This window comes from Gouania willdenowi, chromosome 5 (genome assembly GCF_900634775.1).
Source record: "Gouania willdenowi chromosome 5, fGouWil2.1, whole genome shotgun sequence".
In the NCBI taxonomy this organism is placed as follows: Eukaryota; Metazoa; Chordata; class Actinopteri; order Blenniiformes; family Gobiesocidae; genus Gouania; species Gouania willdenowi.
This window is the reverse complement of record NC_041048.1, coordinates 29,304,332-29,326,645: the sequence shown is the minus strand read 5'-3', so window position 1 is coordinate 29,326,645 and position 22,314 is coordinate 29,304,332. Positions and strand designations below refer to the sequence as shown.

Sequence of the window (22,314 nt, the reverse complement as noted above, 5' to 3'; positions counted from 1 at the left end):
CCAACCTCTCGATCAGAAGACGACCCACTACCACCTGAGCCACGGTCGCCCGTAGACATGATGTGCCGATGACTACATAATCTAAGATGGAGTAGAACCGAAACTATTTATTTAATAAGAGCCTTAAAAGACATGAATATAATGAAAAGAGTGGATGGACGGAAGCATAAACGTGGGCATTCACACGGTCACATGGACTTATTACACACACGGAAATTGGCAAACAGAGCAGGTTTCATCGGACGGGTGATACTAAGACCCGGAAACAGAGTAAATGCGTCCCCGTACTGCATGCACAGGCTGTAATATCACCAAGTTTATCATTGTACCAGTTGTTAGAGCTACTATCTTTACCAGGGAGAGACTATTTTTTCCTGGTTATAGTTTTACAGAGTTTTAATGAGCTTTTCTTACCAGTGATTAGTTCCTATCCTGTTATTATCGAGCTGCTACTTCAAAATTCCAATCAAAATAAAGATGAAAACAATTATTATGTGTGGTCTTCTGTGTTGTAGGCAAAAATAAAAGGTTTATTGTGTGTTTTTCCCGATAGACGTGAGACATCTCATTCTCCCCCTGTCAAAAAGTGTTTCTGGTCTTTGGAGAGAGCAGACGTGTTTTCATTCGCTCCGATAACACGACCTTGGCTACAGCTGGCTACAGCTGGCTACAGCTGAACAGCCTGAAAAATTGGGCCCAAGACTGAAGGAAAATGGTGAAAAAACCGCAGGGAGGCCCTTCAGAACCCAATTCGGGTTTGGAAGAGGTCAAGGAGATGATACGCGAGGGTCTACAAAACCTATCTGCCGAGATAAAGTCGTTGGAAAAGACGCTGGAAAACTCACTGGAAAACCTACAAAGTGAAGCAAAGGTACTGAAAGAAAAGAATGAAAGAAATGCTGAAGAGATAAAATTGTTGAACGCCAGGGTTGAACAGCTGAAACAAAAGGAAAGAGAGAAAGATGTCATCATCACAGGCCTAAAGATAAAACCCAGGAGTTACGCGAGTGACGAAGAAACAAAATCGATTGAACAACAGGTCATTGACTACCTGGAGTCAAAGGACATTGTCCTGAACCCTGACAACATCAACTCCTGCCTTCTCCTGCCAAAGAAAAATGATAACAGAGCTGTAAAAATAACCTTCACGAATATGAAATTCAAAGGAGAACTACTGAAGCAAGGAATAAAGCTGAAGGAAACGAAGGTTTTTATTAATGAAATCCTGACAAAAAAAAAATGCAAGCATCGCATGGAAGGCACGCCAATAAAAAAAGGAGGAAAGATTTTAAAGACGTGGACAAGGAACTGCAGGATTTACATCAAACCACTGGGAGAAGAGAACGGAAAACCAATCCTCATCAAAACGATGGAAGACTTGGGAAAATACAAAGGATCCACCTAAACAACAACATTACTGATGGTAAACACTGGAAACAAAACTCAGACTGTGATTATTTTACGGAGACTGAATTAAATGTGGAAACCAAGAGTAAAAAAGGTCTGTCATTTATTCATTTCAATTGCTAGGTGGTGGGGTGATTAAGGATTACATTAAATTTAAATTCAAAGTGTTTATTGTCATATGTGCAGTTAGAAACACGTTTTCCTGTACAATGAAATTACTACCTTGCTTATGAACTAAGATATAATAATGTGTTTATACAAGTTAAATCTAACAGTGGAAAATACAACACTGCCAATAGAACTAACAACAGCTGGATTAACCTTGAGGTAGAGACAAAACAAGCTGCAAACTTGTGTGTCCAAAAGAGACATTCGCGAGTGGTGACATTATGGATGAAAAGGGAAAAACCTTCCAAACACCTTCGAAAGAGGAACTATTCTTGAACTGGAGGAATGCAAACAACGTCTGGCAGGGAACAAGGCCAACACGAACAACGATAAAGAGGAAGAGGAATGAAAAAAAAAAAAAAAAAAACAACACTGACTACAGATGAGAATACACAAAAAAGGACTGTTCAGAACAACTCAAGAATGTTTAACCAGAGAGACATGTTTACCCATGTAAATTTGCGATGGTAAAACAGGGGACGGGACCCAGATAAGCAAACTGCTTCTCTCGTCTCCTTTTTCGGCATGTACAAAATAAAAAATAAAAAAAATGTAAAAAAAAAAAAGTGAATGTAACCAAGTCGGAAATAAACTGAATAAATAAAAATAAAATAAATAAAACAGAACCCTTACCAACCCCCAGACCTAAAGTGGAATTGAATGAAGCAGAATACACCAGTGTTCCATGTAAACCTCAATTTGGGAATGACTATTTCCATGTAAACACAAATCACTTTAAATACAAATAATTTAATTAACTATAACTAATTCCGAAAAAAAAACACATATAACCATGGCCAGTGTCTGCTTTGTGCCTACGTCACATTTTTAGACCAGGGCTGCTTTTTTTGGAACCCCAACTAACAAGGTACTAAAAAAGGCAGCACCAGGTACAACAGAAGAAACACTTTTTCCCAGTGGAAACGGGAGTAGAGACAAGCCAAGTAGAGGCAATACCGCCAGTGGAAACACAAAATAGCATAGCAAAGTCTGGTCAAAATATTCCCAGCTGTTATGCAACATTTTTCAAAAGTAATGCTTGTGAGACTGATTTCTCACTGCTCCTCAAACTGGTGCTCGGTGTTAGGCTAGGATGTTATTAAGTGCTGTAAACATACAACAGACAACAGACGAAGTGATCAACCCTCTCTCACTTGGCTCTACACACACACACGCACACACACACACACACACACACACACACACACACACACACACACACACACACACACACACACACACACACACACACACAAGTACAGCCCTCATCCCAAAACTAGCTCAGCCACTGGAAGTCACAAAGGAACATTAAAAAAAACACAGATTTTCAAACAGGGGACGGTAAAAGATGAGCTTCAGGTGATTGAGCTGACTCAGCAGCAGCAGCCTAGTTGTTACAGTAAAAAGAGAACATAAAAAGCTACAGATGAACTGGTTAAATTAAGAAATGGAAAATTATAGTAATAAGTAGTGAAGTTACTTTTCAATAAGTAGTAATAAGTGAGTAATCTCACTACAATTTAAGTAATTATATATGTTGAACACATACTGTAAATTCATTACAAATACCTAATTCCTCTACAACTGTAAACATGCAACCAATTGTGCATCAGTGTTTCCTTATTTCAAATTATTATGATAAACATTCTGCTTTTTTTTTTTTACTTTCAATACATAAGTAATGCAAATGGTGATGAAGTGTGATGTGACATACAACTCTTTTCACAAACTGGTCATGAATGGAGTCTTCAACAAAGATTCTGCCAGCTGCAATGCAATTCTCTCCCTTGTTGAAAAACACTGAGCTGATCCCCTGAAAAACAGAAAACAGCATAATAGTTTCTGCAAATAAACAGCAGATGAAGTCAATAAATTAAATTTAAAAAAAAAAATTGTGATATCACAACTTAGAGACATTTTGATTTACCCAGAAGTACAATTTATATTTTCTTAATCTACAATATTTAAAAGAAGAAAAAAAACCTTCTCTGCACCTACCATGCGCACAGCTTTGTCTATGTCACAATCGCTGAAGATGATCAGTGGGGATTTTCCTCCAAGTTCCAGGGAGACTTTCTTTACATTACTGACTGCACAGCTTAAAAATATAAACATTACTAGTAATGTACACTGATATGCAATTTTGTAATTTTGTAAATAGGCTGAAGTCTATACCTTTTCATAATGTGTTTACCAATTTCAGTGGAGCCCGTAAAGCCAAGTTTACGGACATCAGGATGGTCAGAGAGATGTTGACCAACCACGGCACCTTTAACAAGAACCGTAACATAAATTAAATCAAGTCACATAACAGTTTATACAGTGTTTGTGCATAGATTTTTTTCCTAACCTGATCCAGGTAGAATGTTGACAACACCTTTAGGTATTCCTGCTCTTGCTGATAACTCTGCAAACTTCAATGCAGTCAGTGGAGTAACCTAAAAAAACATTACCATACATTAAAGAATGTTGAAATATTTTAATATTGTAAGTATATTAAGTAATTATTTAGATGTAACCTGTGCAGGTTTGAGGACCACAGTGTTTCCAGCTGCCAGACAAGCAGCTGTCTTCCAGGCAAGCATCATCAAAGGGTAGTTCCAGGGAATTATAATTGCACAAACTCTGAGGGAAAAGCAAGATATTTCTTTGTTCAACTTAAAATTGTTTGTATCGCGATACATGAATAATGTGGTAAGCAATGGGAATTTGTACTTTTTTAACTTACAATTAAGCAGCAGTATGTAAGTTTTTTTTGGCATAATCTGTTCAAAAACCATCATCATCTTTGAGTATATTGTAATCCAAAGTGTTCCGAGTGGACAGTGAATCTCTTCTCCTTCTCCTGGCCCTGTAAATTAGCTTTAGAAATTCAGGAACGTGATCCTGGATTTCAGCCAATCAAAGATCTTTCTATAATCGTGTGTGCTCCATTGGCTATTTTGGGCATTACTATTGGCTGCTTGACTGAAGTCAGGCGCATTCACGTACCAAGTCCAATGGCGGACGTCCAGCAGAAGTTTCCATCACAGTGTTAAGCACAGCAGTTTCACGGCAAATCAAGGAGGGAAAGGCAGACCGAAGTAAAGAAGCAACACTTTAAAGGCACAAACCACTCGGGAGGAACCGACCGCATTGCCTCCTCGTGAATCCCTGTGACTGCGCAGGATCCGCCCGACATACTGGTGTCAGAGAGAGAGTGATACCAGATGGGATAAATTGCGTGTAAACCTGGCAGCTGAGAACACATCCGACTGTGAGCTCTCTGGCGGGGAAGAGCTGAGCCGCTGCTCTGGTCAGTAACTACAATTATACGAGTATTCATGTCAGAGTCTCCGAAACATCAGAAACCTCTCTAATTACACAAGATCCAGTCTATATATTTGTCACTAGTCTCTATTGAGAAAGAAGTTGCTAAGAGCGTTCACAAAAGATACCGGTGGGTATCAAGGGAGGCTAAATTTTGGTTTTGGTTTTGAAACGGAGCTAGGTTAGGATAGGATTCTACATACTGCAGTTTTAAGTACAACATACAATTCTAATGTACTGGCTCATGCACTCATCATTGATTCAAACATTATACCAACAACAACTGTTGAAATAGATGTGTTTTTACCCTATGGGTTCCTTCTTTGTAAATGTCAGGTTACGATTTGGTCTGGCCTGGTTGATCGGAATAGTGCTGCCCTGTAGAACAATTACATCATATAACAAGTACTGGTAAGTTTTATTCATGTATCAAAGCTTTTTTAGCTGTGTAAGTGACAAATAGGAACCAATGCTTTCTTATTTATCACCTCACCTGGATCTTGTCACACCAGCCAGCAAAGTAACGGAAGGTCTGAATGGACATTCCAACATGAGTCTTCAATGCCAAAGTATAAACAGCTCCAGAATCAATTGTTTCAATAGTGGCAAGCTCCTCCTGGTGTTCTTCCATCAAATCAGCTAGCCTTTGTAGTGGTAAATCAGACAATATGTATTATATGACCCTTGATTAAAAACTGAAAAATTGCAGGAGAATTGGGATTTTAAGTAAAAATAGACAGGGAAGCAGGTAATCATTAGTTAAAACTTGGCAGTATTGTGTTGACCCTTTTTAATGTGCAATGTACTCAATTTTTTTATTGTTTTGATAAATATCTTATTATAATAAAATATATTTCAAATGTACTCAATGGTTTAAACTACATTAAAATTGAATACAATAATATTTTATCTCTAATGACTGACAGAAGGACAGTAAATTGCATTTAAATTGAAATGGGATTCAAGGGACAGAATAAAATAAAATAAATAATCAAAAGAACATGTAGTTTTAAACCAAAATGTTAGGTTTTAGATGTTCTTCATTTTACACACACAATGTATCTTTTTGCACTAACTTGTAGATGAGTCTGCCTCTATCTCTCGGGTTCATCTTTCCCCACTCTCCATCTTCAAAAGCCTCCTTTGCAGCAGCCACAGCCTTGTCTACGTCACTTTTTTGTGCTAATGAAACATCACATAGAGCCTGAAGGAAAGACAAGAAAACCATATTACTGCAGTTTTTAAACTATAATAAAGCTTCAACCAAGAGTTTATGTGACTACCAAAATAGAGTGAACTTAAATGTTTTTACATTTGTTAATTTGTAAAAGTAAGTTAGGTAAATAAAGTCTCTAAGCCTTTTCTGAGACCCTTCAGTTGCTGATTGCCGTAGTCAAAACATGGCTGATCCTCCTTAGGCAGAGGCCTTGGTGTGTGCTATCATTTATAAAAGTGTGCCTATGTAAGCACATTTCAAACAAATGCAGTGGCTATCAGTACAGTTGCCCTATCAATATACCAACATTCTATTGGTACGCAGCGCCTCTATTTGGCCAGTTTAGGTCACGTGATAGGTCAGTCATTGGTCAGTTTAGGTTGCACGACTAAGACTAAACCTTACCCTAAACCTAAACCTAATTCCAAACCTAACCCTAAGATGCTACGTATGTGTACTTCGGTAACCGTACCAACTGTACAAATAGACACTTTCTGAAACAAATTTCACTCAATGCGAGGTGGAGGTATTAATTGTTGAGGCGGACACACACAGGAGAGCGTAATTTGGTGACACATGGTGAGTGCATTACGAATGATAGAAAGGCAGATTGCGTTAAGTTGCCTCATCAGACTGACAGGTGAAAAATTAATGGTCAGACAAAGCGGAGGTGAAAATATGTGGATCACTCTCCATAGGAAAAACGTCGGTTCAACAGGTGGAGGAAAGACTGTAGCTGGAGGATCATTGGGGGACCCCTCTGTGTCATAACAGAGGCTGAGGAGGCACACAGATGCACCAGAAGCATGGGATTCAATTATATTTCCTTGTTTGAAGTGATAAAGATGAATAGGTGGTAAAACACCTTTGGTACTATACGTGATTCACAATATTTAATTTCAAGTAAAACCATATTTTTCATCAGTTCCATGGTCTTTACTGGTCAGTGGTGCTGCGGCTGAGACCAGCTGCTCCGTCGCACCTTGTCTTCCTCTAACTGCAGCCTTGTTCTCCCTCCCACAGCACCTCATCCTCAAGGGGGGTTCCTGCCTATAGGTCTCGCTGGTATCTATAGATCCTCTCCCTCCAGAGTTCCCCTCCAGCCATGCCAGATAAGCCACTGTGCGTCTTTAAGCACTGTGCGTTCCTTTTTATAACAGCTAATGCAGCCAATTGATCAGCAGTTTTGCACAATGATCCTGTGATTTTGATTACTATTATTAATATAAAACTGTATTTGTAGGCGTGCATATGTCACTCACTCCCATGGGTGTCAGTATAATTATTTCCTCCTTTGTTTTTGCAAATACAGTATATCCTTCATATATGATATGTATTGTGAAATGTTCAATGTGTTCAATTATTTCACACAAACTCTATTAATTTCACAGAGCTGTCTTAAATTTAATCCTTCTCCTGTTGGGGTCGGAGTTTCCCGTTTCTCAAGATTTTGTGCGTACACAGGGTCAGAGCTGCCGTGTATGGAAGCCCAAAAGAGTCATAATTAAACAAATAAAAACAACATTTTGAAATTTTCTATTTTGATAAATAGCAAACAAATATATATATATTGTTATATATTGTTATATATATATTGTTTGGTCTGACGCAGACCAAACAAGTTCTGCGTCAGGTGTTGGGGAACCAGAGCACCTCGATGTAAAATGGGCTACTGGAACAAGGCGGAAATGGGCGAGATGCGAGAACAGGGCTCTGCAGAGGATGTGGGAGAAATGGTTACTTCGAAACACACAGTCCAAACTCATGGCGAAACAACTAGTAGCTCAGTGTTCCAACATCCACAAACGGCAACTGCTATCACAACTTGAGATTGACGAGGTACAACACCAATGCTCCGGCAACGGGGAGCCAGGACACAAGGTTAGAGGGGAGTTAACACCAGCCCCCCCAATGGAGATTGGGTATGAAGCCCCAATAAGTGCAATCACGCTGAACAAGGCAGCGACTGACCTGAAAAATAAGATCATGTCAAAAATGTCCAGCAGGCAACCCCAAAGCCAATTACAGAGGCTAAGAGAAGTACCGCCAGAAAGTCTCCTAGAAGATGTGAATGCAGCTCTGAGAGCAATTCCTACATCAACCATCACTGAAACCAATGAGCTGATATACTCCACAGCAGCAGTGATCCTAGAGACGCTTGGCTAATGTAAGAGCAACCATGAGATGAAATACCCACCATGGAAAAGAAGGCTGGAGGCTAACATCAAGGCAGCACGGAGAGAAGTGAGTCAATTGACAGAGGCCTTGAAAGGTGCAATGAAAAAGCAAGTACCCAAAAGGTACAGCCAGATGCCCATACCTGAAGCATTGGAAACTGCCAAACAAAGGCTCCAAGCCTTGGCCAGCTGCCTAAAGAGATACACGAGAGACAACGAAGCCAGACGAGTAAATCGTCTGTTCACAACTCAACCAGCGAAAGTGTACGCTCAGTGGCAGGGTAACAATAACAGAGCAGACCCACCAAGGCTGGAAACTGAACAGTACTGGAAATGCATATGGGAGAAGGAGGCAGCACACAACAGTGATGCACAGTGGCTGGTGGCTCTGAGAGAAGACCACAGCAACCTCCCTGAACAGAATCCAGTTACCATCACAGTGGCAGACGTCCAAGAAAGAGCCTCTGGTATGAAAAACTGGACAGCACCAGGCCCTGACATGATACACGCCTACTGGCTTAAGAAACTCACGGCACTCCATGAGCGCTTGGCAGCACAAATGAACCAGCTGCTGAGAGATGGGAATCACCCTGAATGGTTAACCGAAGGGCGCACAATCCTGATCCTGAAGGATCCCTCAAAGGGTACAGCCCCATCCAACTATCGCCCAATAACCTGCCTCTCCACAACGTGGAAGCTCATGTTCGGCACCATAGCGGGTAATATAAGTGGGCACATGGATCAATACATGAGCACAGCTCAAAAGGGAATCGGCAAAGATACCAGAGATGCCAAACACCAGCTCCTTGTAGACAGAACAGTCGCTCGAGACTGCAGAACCCGACATACTAACCTGAGCACTGCCTGGATTGATTACAAGAAGGCCTACGACTCAATGCCAGATACTTGGATCATTGAATGCCTGGAGCTATACAACATCAACAGGACTCTAAGAACCTTCATTGCAAACTCGACGAGGCTGTGGAAAACCACCCTTGAAGCCAATGGCAAGCCACTTGCACAAGTCTCCATCAAATGTGGCATATTCCAAGGAGACGCCCTGTCCCCACTGCTGTTCTGCATAGGTCTGAACCACCTCAGCCAAATAATCAACAAGACTGGCTATGGATACCAACTCAGGAACGGGGCCACCATCAGTCGCCTCCTCTACATGGATGACATCAAGCTGTACGCTAAGAATGAGCGAGACATCGACTCACTGATCCATACCACCCGGATATACAGTGCAGACATTGGGATGTCATTCGGACTAGAGAAGTGTGGTCGGATGGTGACTAAGAGAGGGAAGGTAGTCCACACAGAAGGGGTCTCACTCCCAGAAGGAACAATAGCAGACATTGAGGACAGTAACAAGTACCTCGGAATCCCACAAGCAAATGGAAACCTCGAAGAGGTGACAAGGAAAGCGGCTACGGCCAAATACCTCCAACGAGTAAGACAGGTCGTAAGAAGCCAGCTCAATGGCAAGAACAAGACCCGGGCAATAAACAGCTACGCCCTGCCAGTAATCAGATACCCTGCAGGAATAATAAGCTGGCCAAAGGATGAGATACAGACCACAGATGTTAAGACGCGAAAGCTCCTAACCATGCACGGAGGGTTCCACCCCAAATCCAGCACTCTGAGACTGTATGCTAGCAGGAAGGAAGGAGGACGAGGACTAGTGAGTGTGAGAGCCACTATCCAGGATGAAACATCCAAGATCCATAAGTACATCAAGGACAAGGCTCCAACAGATGACGTGCTCAGTGAATGTCTCAGACAATGGGGAACAGAAGATGAGGTGCTGGAGGTTCCGTCATGGGAGGACAAGCCCCTACACGGGATGTACCACCAAAACATAACTGAAGTGGCGGATATCAAGAAATCCTACTAATGGCTAGACAGAGCCAGACTAAAGGACAGCACAGAGGCACTCATCATGGCTGCACAGGAGCAGGCCTTGAGCACCAGAGCAATAGAGGCTCAGATCTACCACACCAGACAAGACCCCAGGTGTAGACTGTGCAAAGAGGCCAATGAGACAATCCAGCACATAACTGCAGGGTGTAAGATGCTGGCAGGGAAAGCTTACATGGAGCACCATAACCAAGTGGCTGGTATAGTGTACAGGAACATCTGTGCAGAGTATGTGCTGGAAACCCCAAGGTCAAAGTGGGAAACACCTCCAAAGGTGGTAGAGAATGCACGAGCCAAGATCCTGTGGGACTTCCAGATACAGACGAACAGAATGGTAATGGCGAACCAACCAGACATTGTGGTGGTGGACAAAGAGCAGAGGAAAGCCGTTGTGGTCGACATAGCAATACCAAACGACTTCAACATCAGGAAAAAGGAACACGAGAAACTCGAGAAATACCAGGGGCTCAGAGAAGAGTTGGAGAAAACCTGGAGGGTGAAGGCATCAGTGGTACCCGTGGTCATTGGGGCACTCGGGGCAGTGGCCCCCAGACTGGAGGAGTGGCTCCAGCAGATCCCAGGAAATACATCAGACATCTCGGTCCAGAAAAGTGCAGTTCTAGGAACAGCAAAGATACTGCGCAGAACCCTCAAGCTCCCAGGCCTCTGGTAGAGGACCCGAGCTTGGAGGAATAAAGAGACCGCCCGCGGAGGGTGAGGAAGAGATTTTTTATTTATATATATATATATATATATATATATATATATATATATATATATATATATTAATGGCCATTAAATTGTCAAATAAGGTAATATTATTATGAATTATTCTTTAATATCTAATTATTATTATTTTTATTATAATTAAATATTTCATAATGATTATTTTAACACTTTTTATTATTTCACAATGTCTTTCAGAATGACTTCGGTCTGTCACTCAAAGCACAAAAGGCACAGCCAGTAAAGTGATTTTACACAGACATGAGCAGCAGCACTTGCAGTATCGATTCAAGCGTGGAGACTTATCACTAATGCTGAAAAGCCTGAGCGTTTGTTTTTTGCTACAACGGACATTCTTCTGTGGTTGCTAGGACGACCTTTGGAAGCCAAAATGTTGCAAGCCAAAAGCAGATAAATATAATGTTGTAATTCTCTTGTTAAAACCTTTTCTCTTTGCATCTCCTAACCGTGGTTGGGGAGATCCTTACTCTCCAGAGCTGAATGTAGCTCCTCCTCTGGTGTTAAATCCCAGAGACCTCATATAAAAGTGGAACTGGGCAGAATAACCTGCACTGTAAACATAAACCTCGCTACCTGTCATAGTCGTCGTGTCAGACTGGACTCAGGACTTAACACACGCTTATCTGCTCCACTGACACGCACACACACTCGCATGCGCATTGGCCGCATGCATGCACTTGCTCCCTCACTCAAAGTGAATACATTCAAGCTAGACACATCTCACAGCACTTTCATTGCTTTATTTTTTATTATTAATATTACTTTTATTTATATTCCTTCCCATTTGAATGTGCTCAGTCAAAGAATGGTCATGACCGGTGTCCAGGAAAACTAATATTTAAAGGATCAAGCAGAGGTCCAACACACTAGCTTTGATTGACAGACCAAAGTCATTCTGCTGAAAAACGACATTATGAAATAATTGTGGAAAAGGACATTATAAAATAAAAAATTGACTGTAAAAAAAACGTTTAATTTTTTAGATCTTGAAAAATAAATAAATTATTATTTATTATCATTATCAAATAATTTATTTAAAAAAGTATGACATTGTTAAAATAATTATTATGAAATGTATAATTATAGTAACCTAATAATTATTAGATATTTAAGAATAATAAAACATATTTCATAATAATATTACCTTATTTAACAATTTAATGGCCATATTATATATTTGCCTGTTATTTATCAAAATAGTACCCATTTCAAAATTTTGTTTTTTTTAATTTGATTATGACTCTTTTGGGCTTCCATAGGCCATGAAAGGTGCACACATTATCTCGCCAGGTTTTTTTATAAATCCCAAACTTTGCTTATATGTGCTGGACTCTTTCTTTTGTTCGTATATGCAGCATTAAAAAATGAGGCCCCAGGAGGGTGTTCTGTTAATACATATCACACCCAACTACTGTATATAATATAAAATATGCAATTGTAAATGGACTGGATTCATATAGCACTTTACAATATAAGCCATACTGACAATGATGCCATGTGAGGTGCTAATCTATCATTGGGAGCAACTTATAGCCTGAATTATTAAGATCCAATAAAAAGTAAACTAAATTTGGTTTGCATAGTAATATAATGCCCTGCGAGCCTGTACAGGATAAGCAGGTATAGATGGCAAGACGAGGCTAGTGAAAGACATCTAATAACATTGGTGCTTACCAAAAAAAAGGGTACAAACTGTATGTCGTTTCTATGAAAAAAAAAAAAAAAGACCTGTGCACATGCTTCTGCATTCATCTGTGGAACCAAACAGTAGTTTAATCCACTATGCTTGTCTCCAAGCCATCTTTTTCTCACTCTTTTTCATTTCCAGGTTATTCACGACGGCTCTCCAAGCGTGAACGCGCACCAGCATTATTTGATGTCATTATCGGTGTCATTTCACTCCACACCAGCAGAACTGGGTAAGCAATAGAAATGTGTGTGGTTCATTTGGTTTAGAGCTTTTCATCACCCATTACCATTAAAAAAAACTTAAAATTAATGTTTATTTTTTTTCTCAAAACCTGCCCTATGCTCCTTTAAGGAGGAAATTTGGAGTGACATTACAACACCCTCCACGACAAATTCAAAAATAGCTTTCCAGATGGACTGCTTGGTTTGAAGGCCCAGCAGTCACTTTTCACAAAACCTGTTGCTCAAAGTAGGGCTGGGACTAAAGCCTAATTTTGGGAAGGAGGTCATGTCTATGACAGATACCACGGCACACTTCTTGACCACTTTGGTCAGAAACAGTTTCCTCCTTTTTCCCTTTCAAACAGAGACAAAGAGCTGAGTACAGGAATTTACGACTGTGTGTTCTTCCCCCCACTCCTCCTTGAAGCACATGGCAGAATCTTTCCCTTTGTGCTCTACTTTTTCCAAGAATTAACAAAGAAACATCCTAAAAGGACACAAATTTTTGAAACGTTGAAATGTATTTTTCTATGCTGCCACTAACTCTCTTCATTCACAGGAAATCAAGGACACGCTTAGAATAAGATCATATAATTGTTTTTACAGTAAAAGTGTTTCTAAGGAATATCTCTCATTAACTTTGCATAAAGTATATCATGTTTGGTGCCAGAATAACCGGGAAAATATGATCTCTGCTTTCATCTTGTTTTAAAAGTTATAATCTAACTGGTTTCTGAGTTATATTCATATTTGTTGTTCTAAAAGGCTTTTCATTCATTCACCCCTTATCACACATACAGGATAGCCACAACCCACAAAACATCCAAAGCAATCTAATTGTCTCCCGAAAACACATCGAGAATCGTTTAGACCGCGATAAAACCGAAGCACAAAATTCAAATCATTGGATTTTGGTGCTGGCCACTAAGATGCCCACTGCAGTGTTATGTACGTCTTCTTTAATCTTTGATTTTCTTTGTAACAAAGTGTTTTCTTTCATTAGACCTTTTAAACAAGCTTGCGCGTCTCAGAGATAAAACCTCCTGTTCCAACCGAAGATGCTGAACAAAGAACCAAGAACCTAGCCTGAAAGAGTTGAACCAACACAAGAACCAAGCCTGAGCAAAGGCCAGACAGGCCTAACACAGGTCAGAACCAGTGGAAACCTGCTGAGTGAATGAGCTGTTAAACCCACTGAACAAGGAACAGAACCGACCAGCCTAACACAGGCCAGAACCAGGTCCAGGAAAGGACCCTTTCGGACACACTCCAACGGTCCAGAGCCACGCTTTGCTGCTTCAGACTCCTCTCGCCAGTCCGCTCTGCCACAAGAGAAGGACCACCGACCACGGACCCATCAGAACCGAGGCACTCTGGACCTCAAATTCTAATCGGGCCTAAAATAATTGCAGTCACATGGTTCACACTGCTCTTATCATAGCTCTCTCACACACACACAGAAATAATGCTACTTTTCTTTCTTTCTTTCCTTCTTTCTCTACTAAGCTTTTACCTTTAAAGTGTAAATACATTTATCCTTAGTTTAGTGAGCGTAGTACTCTTTCAGCTTTATTGTGTTAGTAGGTTTTAACTTGTTTTGATTAATAAATGTTTATACTTTGAGAAGTTGTCTGTGGTTTATGAAAATATTACAATCATAAGGTTTGTTATATGGAGAGTAGACAGTCTTGACAAGAGTTCACAACCCTGGATGACAAGGTATTAATAACTAATTAAGTGATCTGAAACACTTTAACTCGATTTCAGATGGCACCTCTTGGCAAATTACTGTAATATTAATAATAATTAATATTACAATTCTTATCACTCCTTGTCCAAACTCATCCTCCTACATTTGTGTAACCCATTTTTTTACAGATGGAAATGTATGCAAGTAGGCAATATGGCCATGACTGCACAGACAATTTTCAACAACTTTAAAAAAATATATGATATTAAAACCGCACTCCGCAGTTTGGCCCTATACCATGGCGAGGACTTGGAGCGAAAATTGCTAAAATACTTGTTAAATTATTATTTTTCACTACAGTTTGATGAATCCCTGGATGTAATGGCCACAGCTCAGCATGTTGTGTCTGTCAGGATGGCTTTCCCGGACTCACAACCAAAGAGGATTTCCTCACTCTTGTACATAAAGGAAAGAACAAGAGGCAAGGATTTTTAAGAATTTAAAGAATATGTCTATCATAATGACATCTCCATTCACAAACTGTTGGCAATCACTACTGATGGAGCACCAGCAATGCGCAGTGTGTGTGCTGCATTTATTACCACTGTGTCATTCACGAGCAGGGAAGGTCATTTACTTTTTTCATGTTGAGACTGGTGGTCAAAATGATCAATTCGATACAAACAAAAGCGCTTCAGCACCACTCATTCAAGGCGTTATTTGATGAACTCGATCTTGCGTATGGAGACCTGCTCCTTCTCTCTGCAGCAGTTTGTGGATTTGCTGCCCAAAACAAAGACTTTTCTGGAGACAAGGAAAGAGGAGCACGATGAGGAGCACGATGAGAACCTGGGCTTTCTGAGAGACCTGATGTCAAAACCGAACCTTCTGAAGAACGAGCTCCACCTTTAAGACTGACACTGCTCCACATGATAAGCACAGTGTAGTGTTCACGTTCAAAGACATGTTTGGTGTTTGGAACACATCTGAAAAAAAGGGGGCTCACACATTTTCTCAACCTGGAGGAAATTTCACAGGTTTGTTATTGAGAAGGACGCTTTTCACCCTGCAGTACTGTGTTCACATGGATAAAGTAACACCAGAGCTTAGTTGAAGAGGAAGCTAAATTTCAGCATGTATTTTCTCTGTTTAGAGGGGTTGTTAAGGGGATGGTTCATTGGGGAAATGACATTGGGCTGCAAGAAAGATCACGGGACAGACTTTTTGGGACTTGTGAGCAGGGAGAAGTTTTCCCCCCTCACTTCATCTGCACTAGGAGTGAGCTAAGTGTGAGGTTTACACAAGAAACAACAGTTTTTATAAAGCCTATACTGTTGGCTGTTGGTAATTTTTTTTAAATTAAAAATGTTTCTCAACATTATCAGCCAACCTCTCAACCTTGACCTATCACAACCAACTAGTAATATCTTTGATTTTAGGCCAAGGGGCTGAAACTTGAGAGAGCACTGTAGAGGATAAATAGGTTACCATTTAGACTAACAGTTTCTGTTCATAGATCTTATCAACCGATTATTGCTATGAATTTTAATAAACTTAATTATTGATTTAAATTAATCATTTAAGTTATTGCATTTCTCTCACCGTGCCATCTGTTGGGTTCATGCTTGTATAGGTCTTGCCGCCCTCAGCATCAATAAATTCTCCATTTATAAACAGTTGGTGAGGTATCTTTACAATCATGTTGTTAATGTCCTTCTCTACCTGCAAGTTAAATAAAACAGTAAGCAAATTATTTGTGTGCAAAAACAAAAATGTATGTTTTGTGCAATTACTCACATAGTCAACAATCAGATCCTGATCATCGTTCTCCCCTCTTAACTTTCTGACACACATCTGAATGAAATTCTGAAAGGTGGTGTTCATGTAGATATCCTCATTCTGCAGTTGGAAGCTGCTGGTTCGAAGCTTCACTTCCTCCACAAGCCTGCAAGCAACAGTAAGAGGTTTCTGCAGAAAAATTATTTTAAACATAAACTGAATGGACCTACACTAGTTGGATAGATATATCTGGGATAATAATAATAATAATAATAATAATAATAATAATAATAATAATAATAATAATAATTAATTAATTTAATTTGTAAGGGCTTTTAAAAAACTCAAAGACACTTTACAGTTAAAACATATACACTAACAACAAAAGAAAACACAGAAAATACGTGACAATCATAAGTTAAAAGTTAGTTTAAAAAGGTGAGTTTTAATGAGTGATTTGAAAGTTGGAGAGTCGGTACAGTGTTGAATGTGTGCGGGCTTTATGTGTGAGGAAAAGGATTTCTTTATCATTTCTTAATTTCTTTGAGGCAGTTTGTCAGGGTAGAACGGATTTCATTGGTGATTGAATTGGTGGAGATATAAAGCTGGATGTCATCTGCATAACAGTGGAAATGAGGATTTTACTGGAGGATAATGTTACCAAGGGGGAGCAAGTATATGATGAACAGGAGGGGACCAAGCACCGAACCCTGGAGGATGCCTTGGGACAAAGGAGATATGGAGGAGGAGCAGTTATTGATGTTGATGAATTGTTGTCTATCAGTGAGGTGGGATGTTGTTATATTAGGTAGTGAGTTTGGACGGCTTGATTTGGATATCTCTCTGTTAGTTGTCTTCACTTAACCAAACATTCACAGTCCCAGAGTAGCTGTACAAAGCTGGTTATCGACACATTAACTTAAGCCAGGTGAATCCAACCTGGCTGTGTCACATAAAAAGGGTGTTTTTAATCGATCCAAAACACAGAAGAATTGTGCAGAGCTGCCTAAGTTAATTACTATGAAGGAATAGACAATCATTCTGAAAATGTATGAAGAAATAAAATACATAATTCAGGCCAAAAGCAACAGTTTAGGGACATGCTTGCAAACAATTGCAGACTGTTAAGGTTTAAAATTGTTGTATATCAATTCATTGGACAAGAAACAGACAGCCCTCCAATCAGTTACTCACATTATTACAGCACATTGTAGCGCGCCTAAATTTTCCACAGACTTCCACAGATTGGGATGAGGGTACAGTTAGCCCTGATGACTCTAGAAAAGGAAATGCTGCATTCAGCATACAAATTAGTAAGCCTACCTCATAATAATAATGTATCAATTTTATATAGCGCTTTCTCATAGAGACTCAATGTTGCTTTACAGAAATAAGGGATTATTCTTTCATTCCACACTTAGTGGTGGTAAACTACAATTGTAGCCACAGCTGCCCTGGGGTAGACTGACGAAAGCGAAGCTGCCATAGTGTGCCATCTGCCCCTCCGACCACCACCAACATTACTCACACACTACATTCATACTAGGCAATGTGGGTGAAGTGCCTTGCCCAAGGACACAATGACAGATACCAGGTGCCACCTCACTGTGGCACCTGGAATTCTCAGTAGTCTCCCATCCAACTATTAACCAGGCCCAGACCTGCTTAGCTTCAGAGATCTAACGGGATCGGGCATTGACAGGCTGGTATGGCCACAAGGTATCATAAGGTGGACATTACTTGAATTTGATATAGCCTATATTATTTTACAGGTCCCTCACCACTTTGTGTAAAGCAGCGCAACTGCTGTATGTTGTTGCTGAGCCTGTCAGCATCGCCAACAGCGTCATGAATGAATTAATTGGTCCGCAGACATGGAGAGTGCCTAAAACAGCTGACAAATGTGGGTCAGTCCATCAGATGAAAATCTGTTTCCTATAGGCAGTGCGTTACCACCCCAATGTCACTTTTGACAGTATCTAGTACTCTAACACAATATTTTTTAAAGAAATAAACGCAGTTACCCTTACAATATGGTGTATTTGCCCATTACCTTAGTAGCTGCAGTATACTTCCTGTTTACAGTGGCGCTACATATTTTTGTGGGATGCCGTGCCTACCTCCATAAAACAGAAGAAAAAGAAGCATGGTCGGCGTGTCTCTGTTTACATCGCGTGGCAAGTCAATGCGAGAGCAGGACAAGCTCCTCAGAGTGGAAATGCGCGCATTATTTTCTGCCTCCAAAAGATACATGCATCAGTGAAACTCAAAGCGAACGCTGCTGTTGGTGAACACACTGGACGTAAGGGAAGTCTCTGAACCAAAACAACTGCGGCTAGATTTGAATGGACTGTGACTGTTAGCCAGGGACAGAGCAACAAAGCTATTGCACGGTATGTTGTTGTAAATATGCAGCCTGTCGCTACTGTGGAGTCACTGCTTTCAGCAGCTCGATAGCCGGATACGTTTTGCATTGTGTAGCTGAGAAAAATGCTGGGATGTTTTTTTTCCATATTTACATTTCATCAGCAGAATGTGCACCTGGAATACGCACAGCTTACTTTACATTATTGTGCTAAGGTTGAAAAATTGCTGTTTTAATTTTTGAGCAGCTGCTTTATATGTTTTTATAGCAGTTTTTGTAAAGCAAAGTTGGTCAAAGACAGCCTGAGCCTGGGAAAACTGGGCCCAGAACATGCCTACAGCAAAAAAACCAAGTCAAATGCCACCACCGGATCCAGAACCTGATCCGGCTATGGAAGAGCTTAAAGAAATGATTAAGGGCATGAGACAGGACATGAGACAGGATCTCATGTCCTTAAGACAGGATCTATCTACGAAGATAGAGAACATGACGAATGCCCTGGAGAAATCATTGAAAACCGTGGAGAATGACGTCAAGGTACTGAAAGAAAAAAATGTAAAGAATGCTGAAAAGATAAAAACGCTGGATGCGAGGGTTGAAGATCTGGAAAGAAAAGAAAAAGGATGTCATCATCACGGGCCTAAAGATTAGGCCAAGGAGCTACGCCAGTGCGACAAGACAAGCAGAGGAACCGACCATCGAAGACACAAAATCGATTGAAGAACACGTGATTGATTACCTGGACTCGAAAGGCATTGAAGTGAACCCTGACAACATCAACTACTGCCAGCTGCTGCCAAAACGCAAAAATACCAGAGATGTGAAAATTACATTTACCAACGTGAAATTTAAAGCTGAAATAATGAAACAAGGAAGAAAACTTATGGGAACGATGGTGTTTATGAACGAGAACCTGACGAAGCAGAATGCAAGTATCGCATGGAAGGCACGACAACTGAAGAAAGGAGGAAAAATTGTGAAAACTTGGACCAGAGGCTGCAGGATCTACATCACACCCCCAGGAGGAGAAAATGGAAAACCCATTCTAATCGAAAGGATGGAAGACCTGGAAAAATACGAATGAGGTACCTAAAAGACAAGAACACTGATAAAAATCATGGATGTGGAAAGAATCACTAAAAATCATCCACAACATCATTAACATCAACAACGGGAGATTAATCAAGTAGACGAAGTGGACCCAAACAACTTTTCACACTGGAAACAATACACGAACTGCCATTACTACACAGAGAATGAATTCAAAGTGGAAACAAAGAAGGAAAAAGGTCTGTCACTTATTCACTGTAATTGTCGGAGTATGTATGCAAATTTTGAAGACATTAAGGATTACATCTCCACATTGTATAAGTTTGACATAATAGCACCGTCAGAAACTTGGCTGAAAGAAAAAAAAAAAGCATGGAGTTTATGATAAAAGGATATAAATTTGTCTATAAGAACAGATTACATAAGCCAGGAGGAGGGGTAGCACTATTCATAAAAGAAAATATTGAGATGGAGATTATAGAATCGATGAGTTTAACCGTGGAAGAAGTGATGGAATGTATAACAGTGAAAATTACAAGTCCAGAGGGACGTAAGATAATAATCTGTTGTTTGTATCGTGCACCTGACTGTAAAATAGACATATTTAATGAGAAACTAACTAAAATGGTAGAAGAAATTAAAAATAAGAGATTACTGATATGTGGAGACTTCAATATAAACATTTTAAATCCTTTAAAAAATACACACATTGAAGACTTTACTAATTACATGTACACAAATGGATTAAAACATCTCATAACGAAACCAACCAGAATTAATAAACACAGCTCAACACTGATAGACAACATCTTCACAAACATACAAAACACAGATCTAAAGAGTGGTATATTAATAAATGACATCTCTGATCATTTACCAATATTTATGATACTAAACACAAAATAGAAGAAGAACCTTGAAAATCATAACACACTGACATACAGAAGACTGGAAGGAGAAAAACAACTAGAAAACTTTAAACAACAGATAAAAAGAGAGACGTGGGAGAGTGTTTTCAAGGAAGAAGACGTGAATGCAGCATATGACACATTTACAGACACAATAACGACAATTTACGATAAATGCTGCCCTTTGAAACAAATAACAACCAAAAGTAAAACAAACAACGTACCATGGATTAATAAGAAAATAGACAACGTATGCAAAAAGAAAAACATATTATATAAAAAATATATAACAGAAAAAACATTAAAAGCAGAAGTATGTTGTAAAAAATACAGAAACAAAGTCAATAATTTACTGAGAGAAAAAAAAGAGAATACTATGAAAAACAATTAAAAGAGAATAAAAACAAAAACAAAAAATTGTGGGAAATTATAAACACCACAACCATGCGCAAAAGCAAAGAAAAAAATGCAGACCATTTTATAATAAACAATGTAAAAGAATACAATAAAAACATAATAGCACAAGAACTCAACAGTTTTTTCATAAATACTGGAAAAAACACGGAGAAAGGGATTAATAAACACCCAACATTTAAATGGAACCATTTTGACAATGAGAAGAAAGACATTGATAAGTAAGAGGTGGACAGAATAATCACAACCTGTACCTCAAAAAAATCCAGAGACGTTAATAATGTAACTATGAGTCTAATAAAAACCATAACAGCTGAAATAACCCCGCCATTAACACATATAAGTAATCTATCATTCAAAAATGGTGTTTTCCCAGATAAAATGAAAATTGCAAAAATCAGACCGATTTACAAGGGTGGAGAAAAATGTAATTTCACTAATTATCGACCTATATCAATATTACCACAATTATCAAAAATTCTGGAAAAACTGTTTATGAACAGACTCGACAAATTTATAGAAGACAACAATATACTACATGAAGGGCAATATGGATTTAGAAAAGGACGTTCAAAAGCAATGGCTATAATTGACATCACGGAAAATATAAGAGAAGCATTAGAAAAAAAAATATTTGTATTCGGAATTTTTCTGGACCTAAAAAAAGCCTTTGACACAATTAATCATGATATTCTAGAAGAAAAACTTCAAATTGACGGAATGAAGCACAACGCCTTAAAATGGATTAAAAGCTATATGACAAATAGGAGACAATATGTTGACTTTGAAGAACACACATCAAAATGCCAAACCATACAATGTGGTGTTCCACAGGGTTCAATTTTAGGGCCAAAACTGTTCATTTTATACATAAACGACATTTTCAAAGTCACAAATTGCCTCAAACTAACGTTGTTTGCAGATGACACAACCATTCTATGCTCAGGCAAAGACATTAAAACTCTAATAGAGTCAACAAATGAAGAACTATCAAAAATTCAAACATGGTTAGATGTAAATAAACTAGCCCTAAACGTCAGTAAAACAAAATTCATCAAATTCGGGAAGAGAAAAATAACAGGAGATATTACACTGAAACTAAACATGGAAATAATAGAACAAGTAAAAGAATAAAGGGTACTAGGAGTGTGGATGGACGACAAGCTGACCTGGAAAAAACATATACAAATAGTTAAAAACAAAGTTGCCAAAAGCAGTTACATCCTATGGAAGCTTCAACAAATCCTACATAC

At 39.3% G+C, this 22,314-nt stretch overlaps 1 protein-coding gene and 1 pseudogene across 2 annotated transcripts in view; both read right to left on the bottom strand.

Annotated features, from left to right (window-relative positions):
• Window positions 1–22,314, bottom strand: part of aldh1l1 (aldehyde dehydrogenase 1 family, member L1) — a 61,965-nt gene that overhangs the window by 5,528 nt on the left and 34,123 nt on the right. For both annotated transcript variants that reach the window (XM_028446277.1, XM_028446278.1), the window contains exons 10-19: window positions 16,343–16,490; window positions 16,148–16,267; window positions 5,961–6,088; window positions 5,378–5,528; window positions 5,192–5,262; window positions 4,095–4,200; window positions 3,926–4,013; window positions 3,751–3,844; window positions 3,574–3,673; window positions 3,290–3,388 (exon numbers count right to left, since the gene is read on the bottom strand). In XM_028446277.1, the coding sequence (XP_028302078.1) occupies window positions 3,290–3,388; window positions 3,574–3,673; window positions 3,751–3,844; window positions 3,926–4,013; window positions 4,095–4,200; window positions 5,192–5,262; window positions 5,378–5,528; window positions 5,961–6,088; window positions 16,148–16,267; window positions 16,343–16,490 (1,105 nt within the window). The remainder of the gene's footprint in view (window positions 1–3,289; window positions 3,389–3,573; window positions 3,674–3,750; window positions 3,845–3,925; window positions 4,014–4,094; window positions 4,201–5,191; window positions 5,263–5,377; window positions 5,529–5,960; window positions 6,089–16,147; window positions 16,268–16,342; window positions 16,491–22,314) is intronic.
• Window positions 17,927–18,044, bottom strand: LOC114464123 (uncharacterized; annotated as a pseudogene).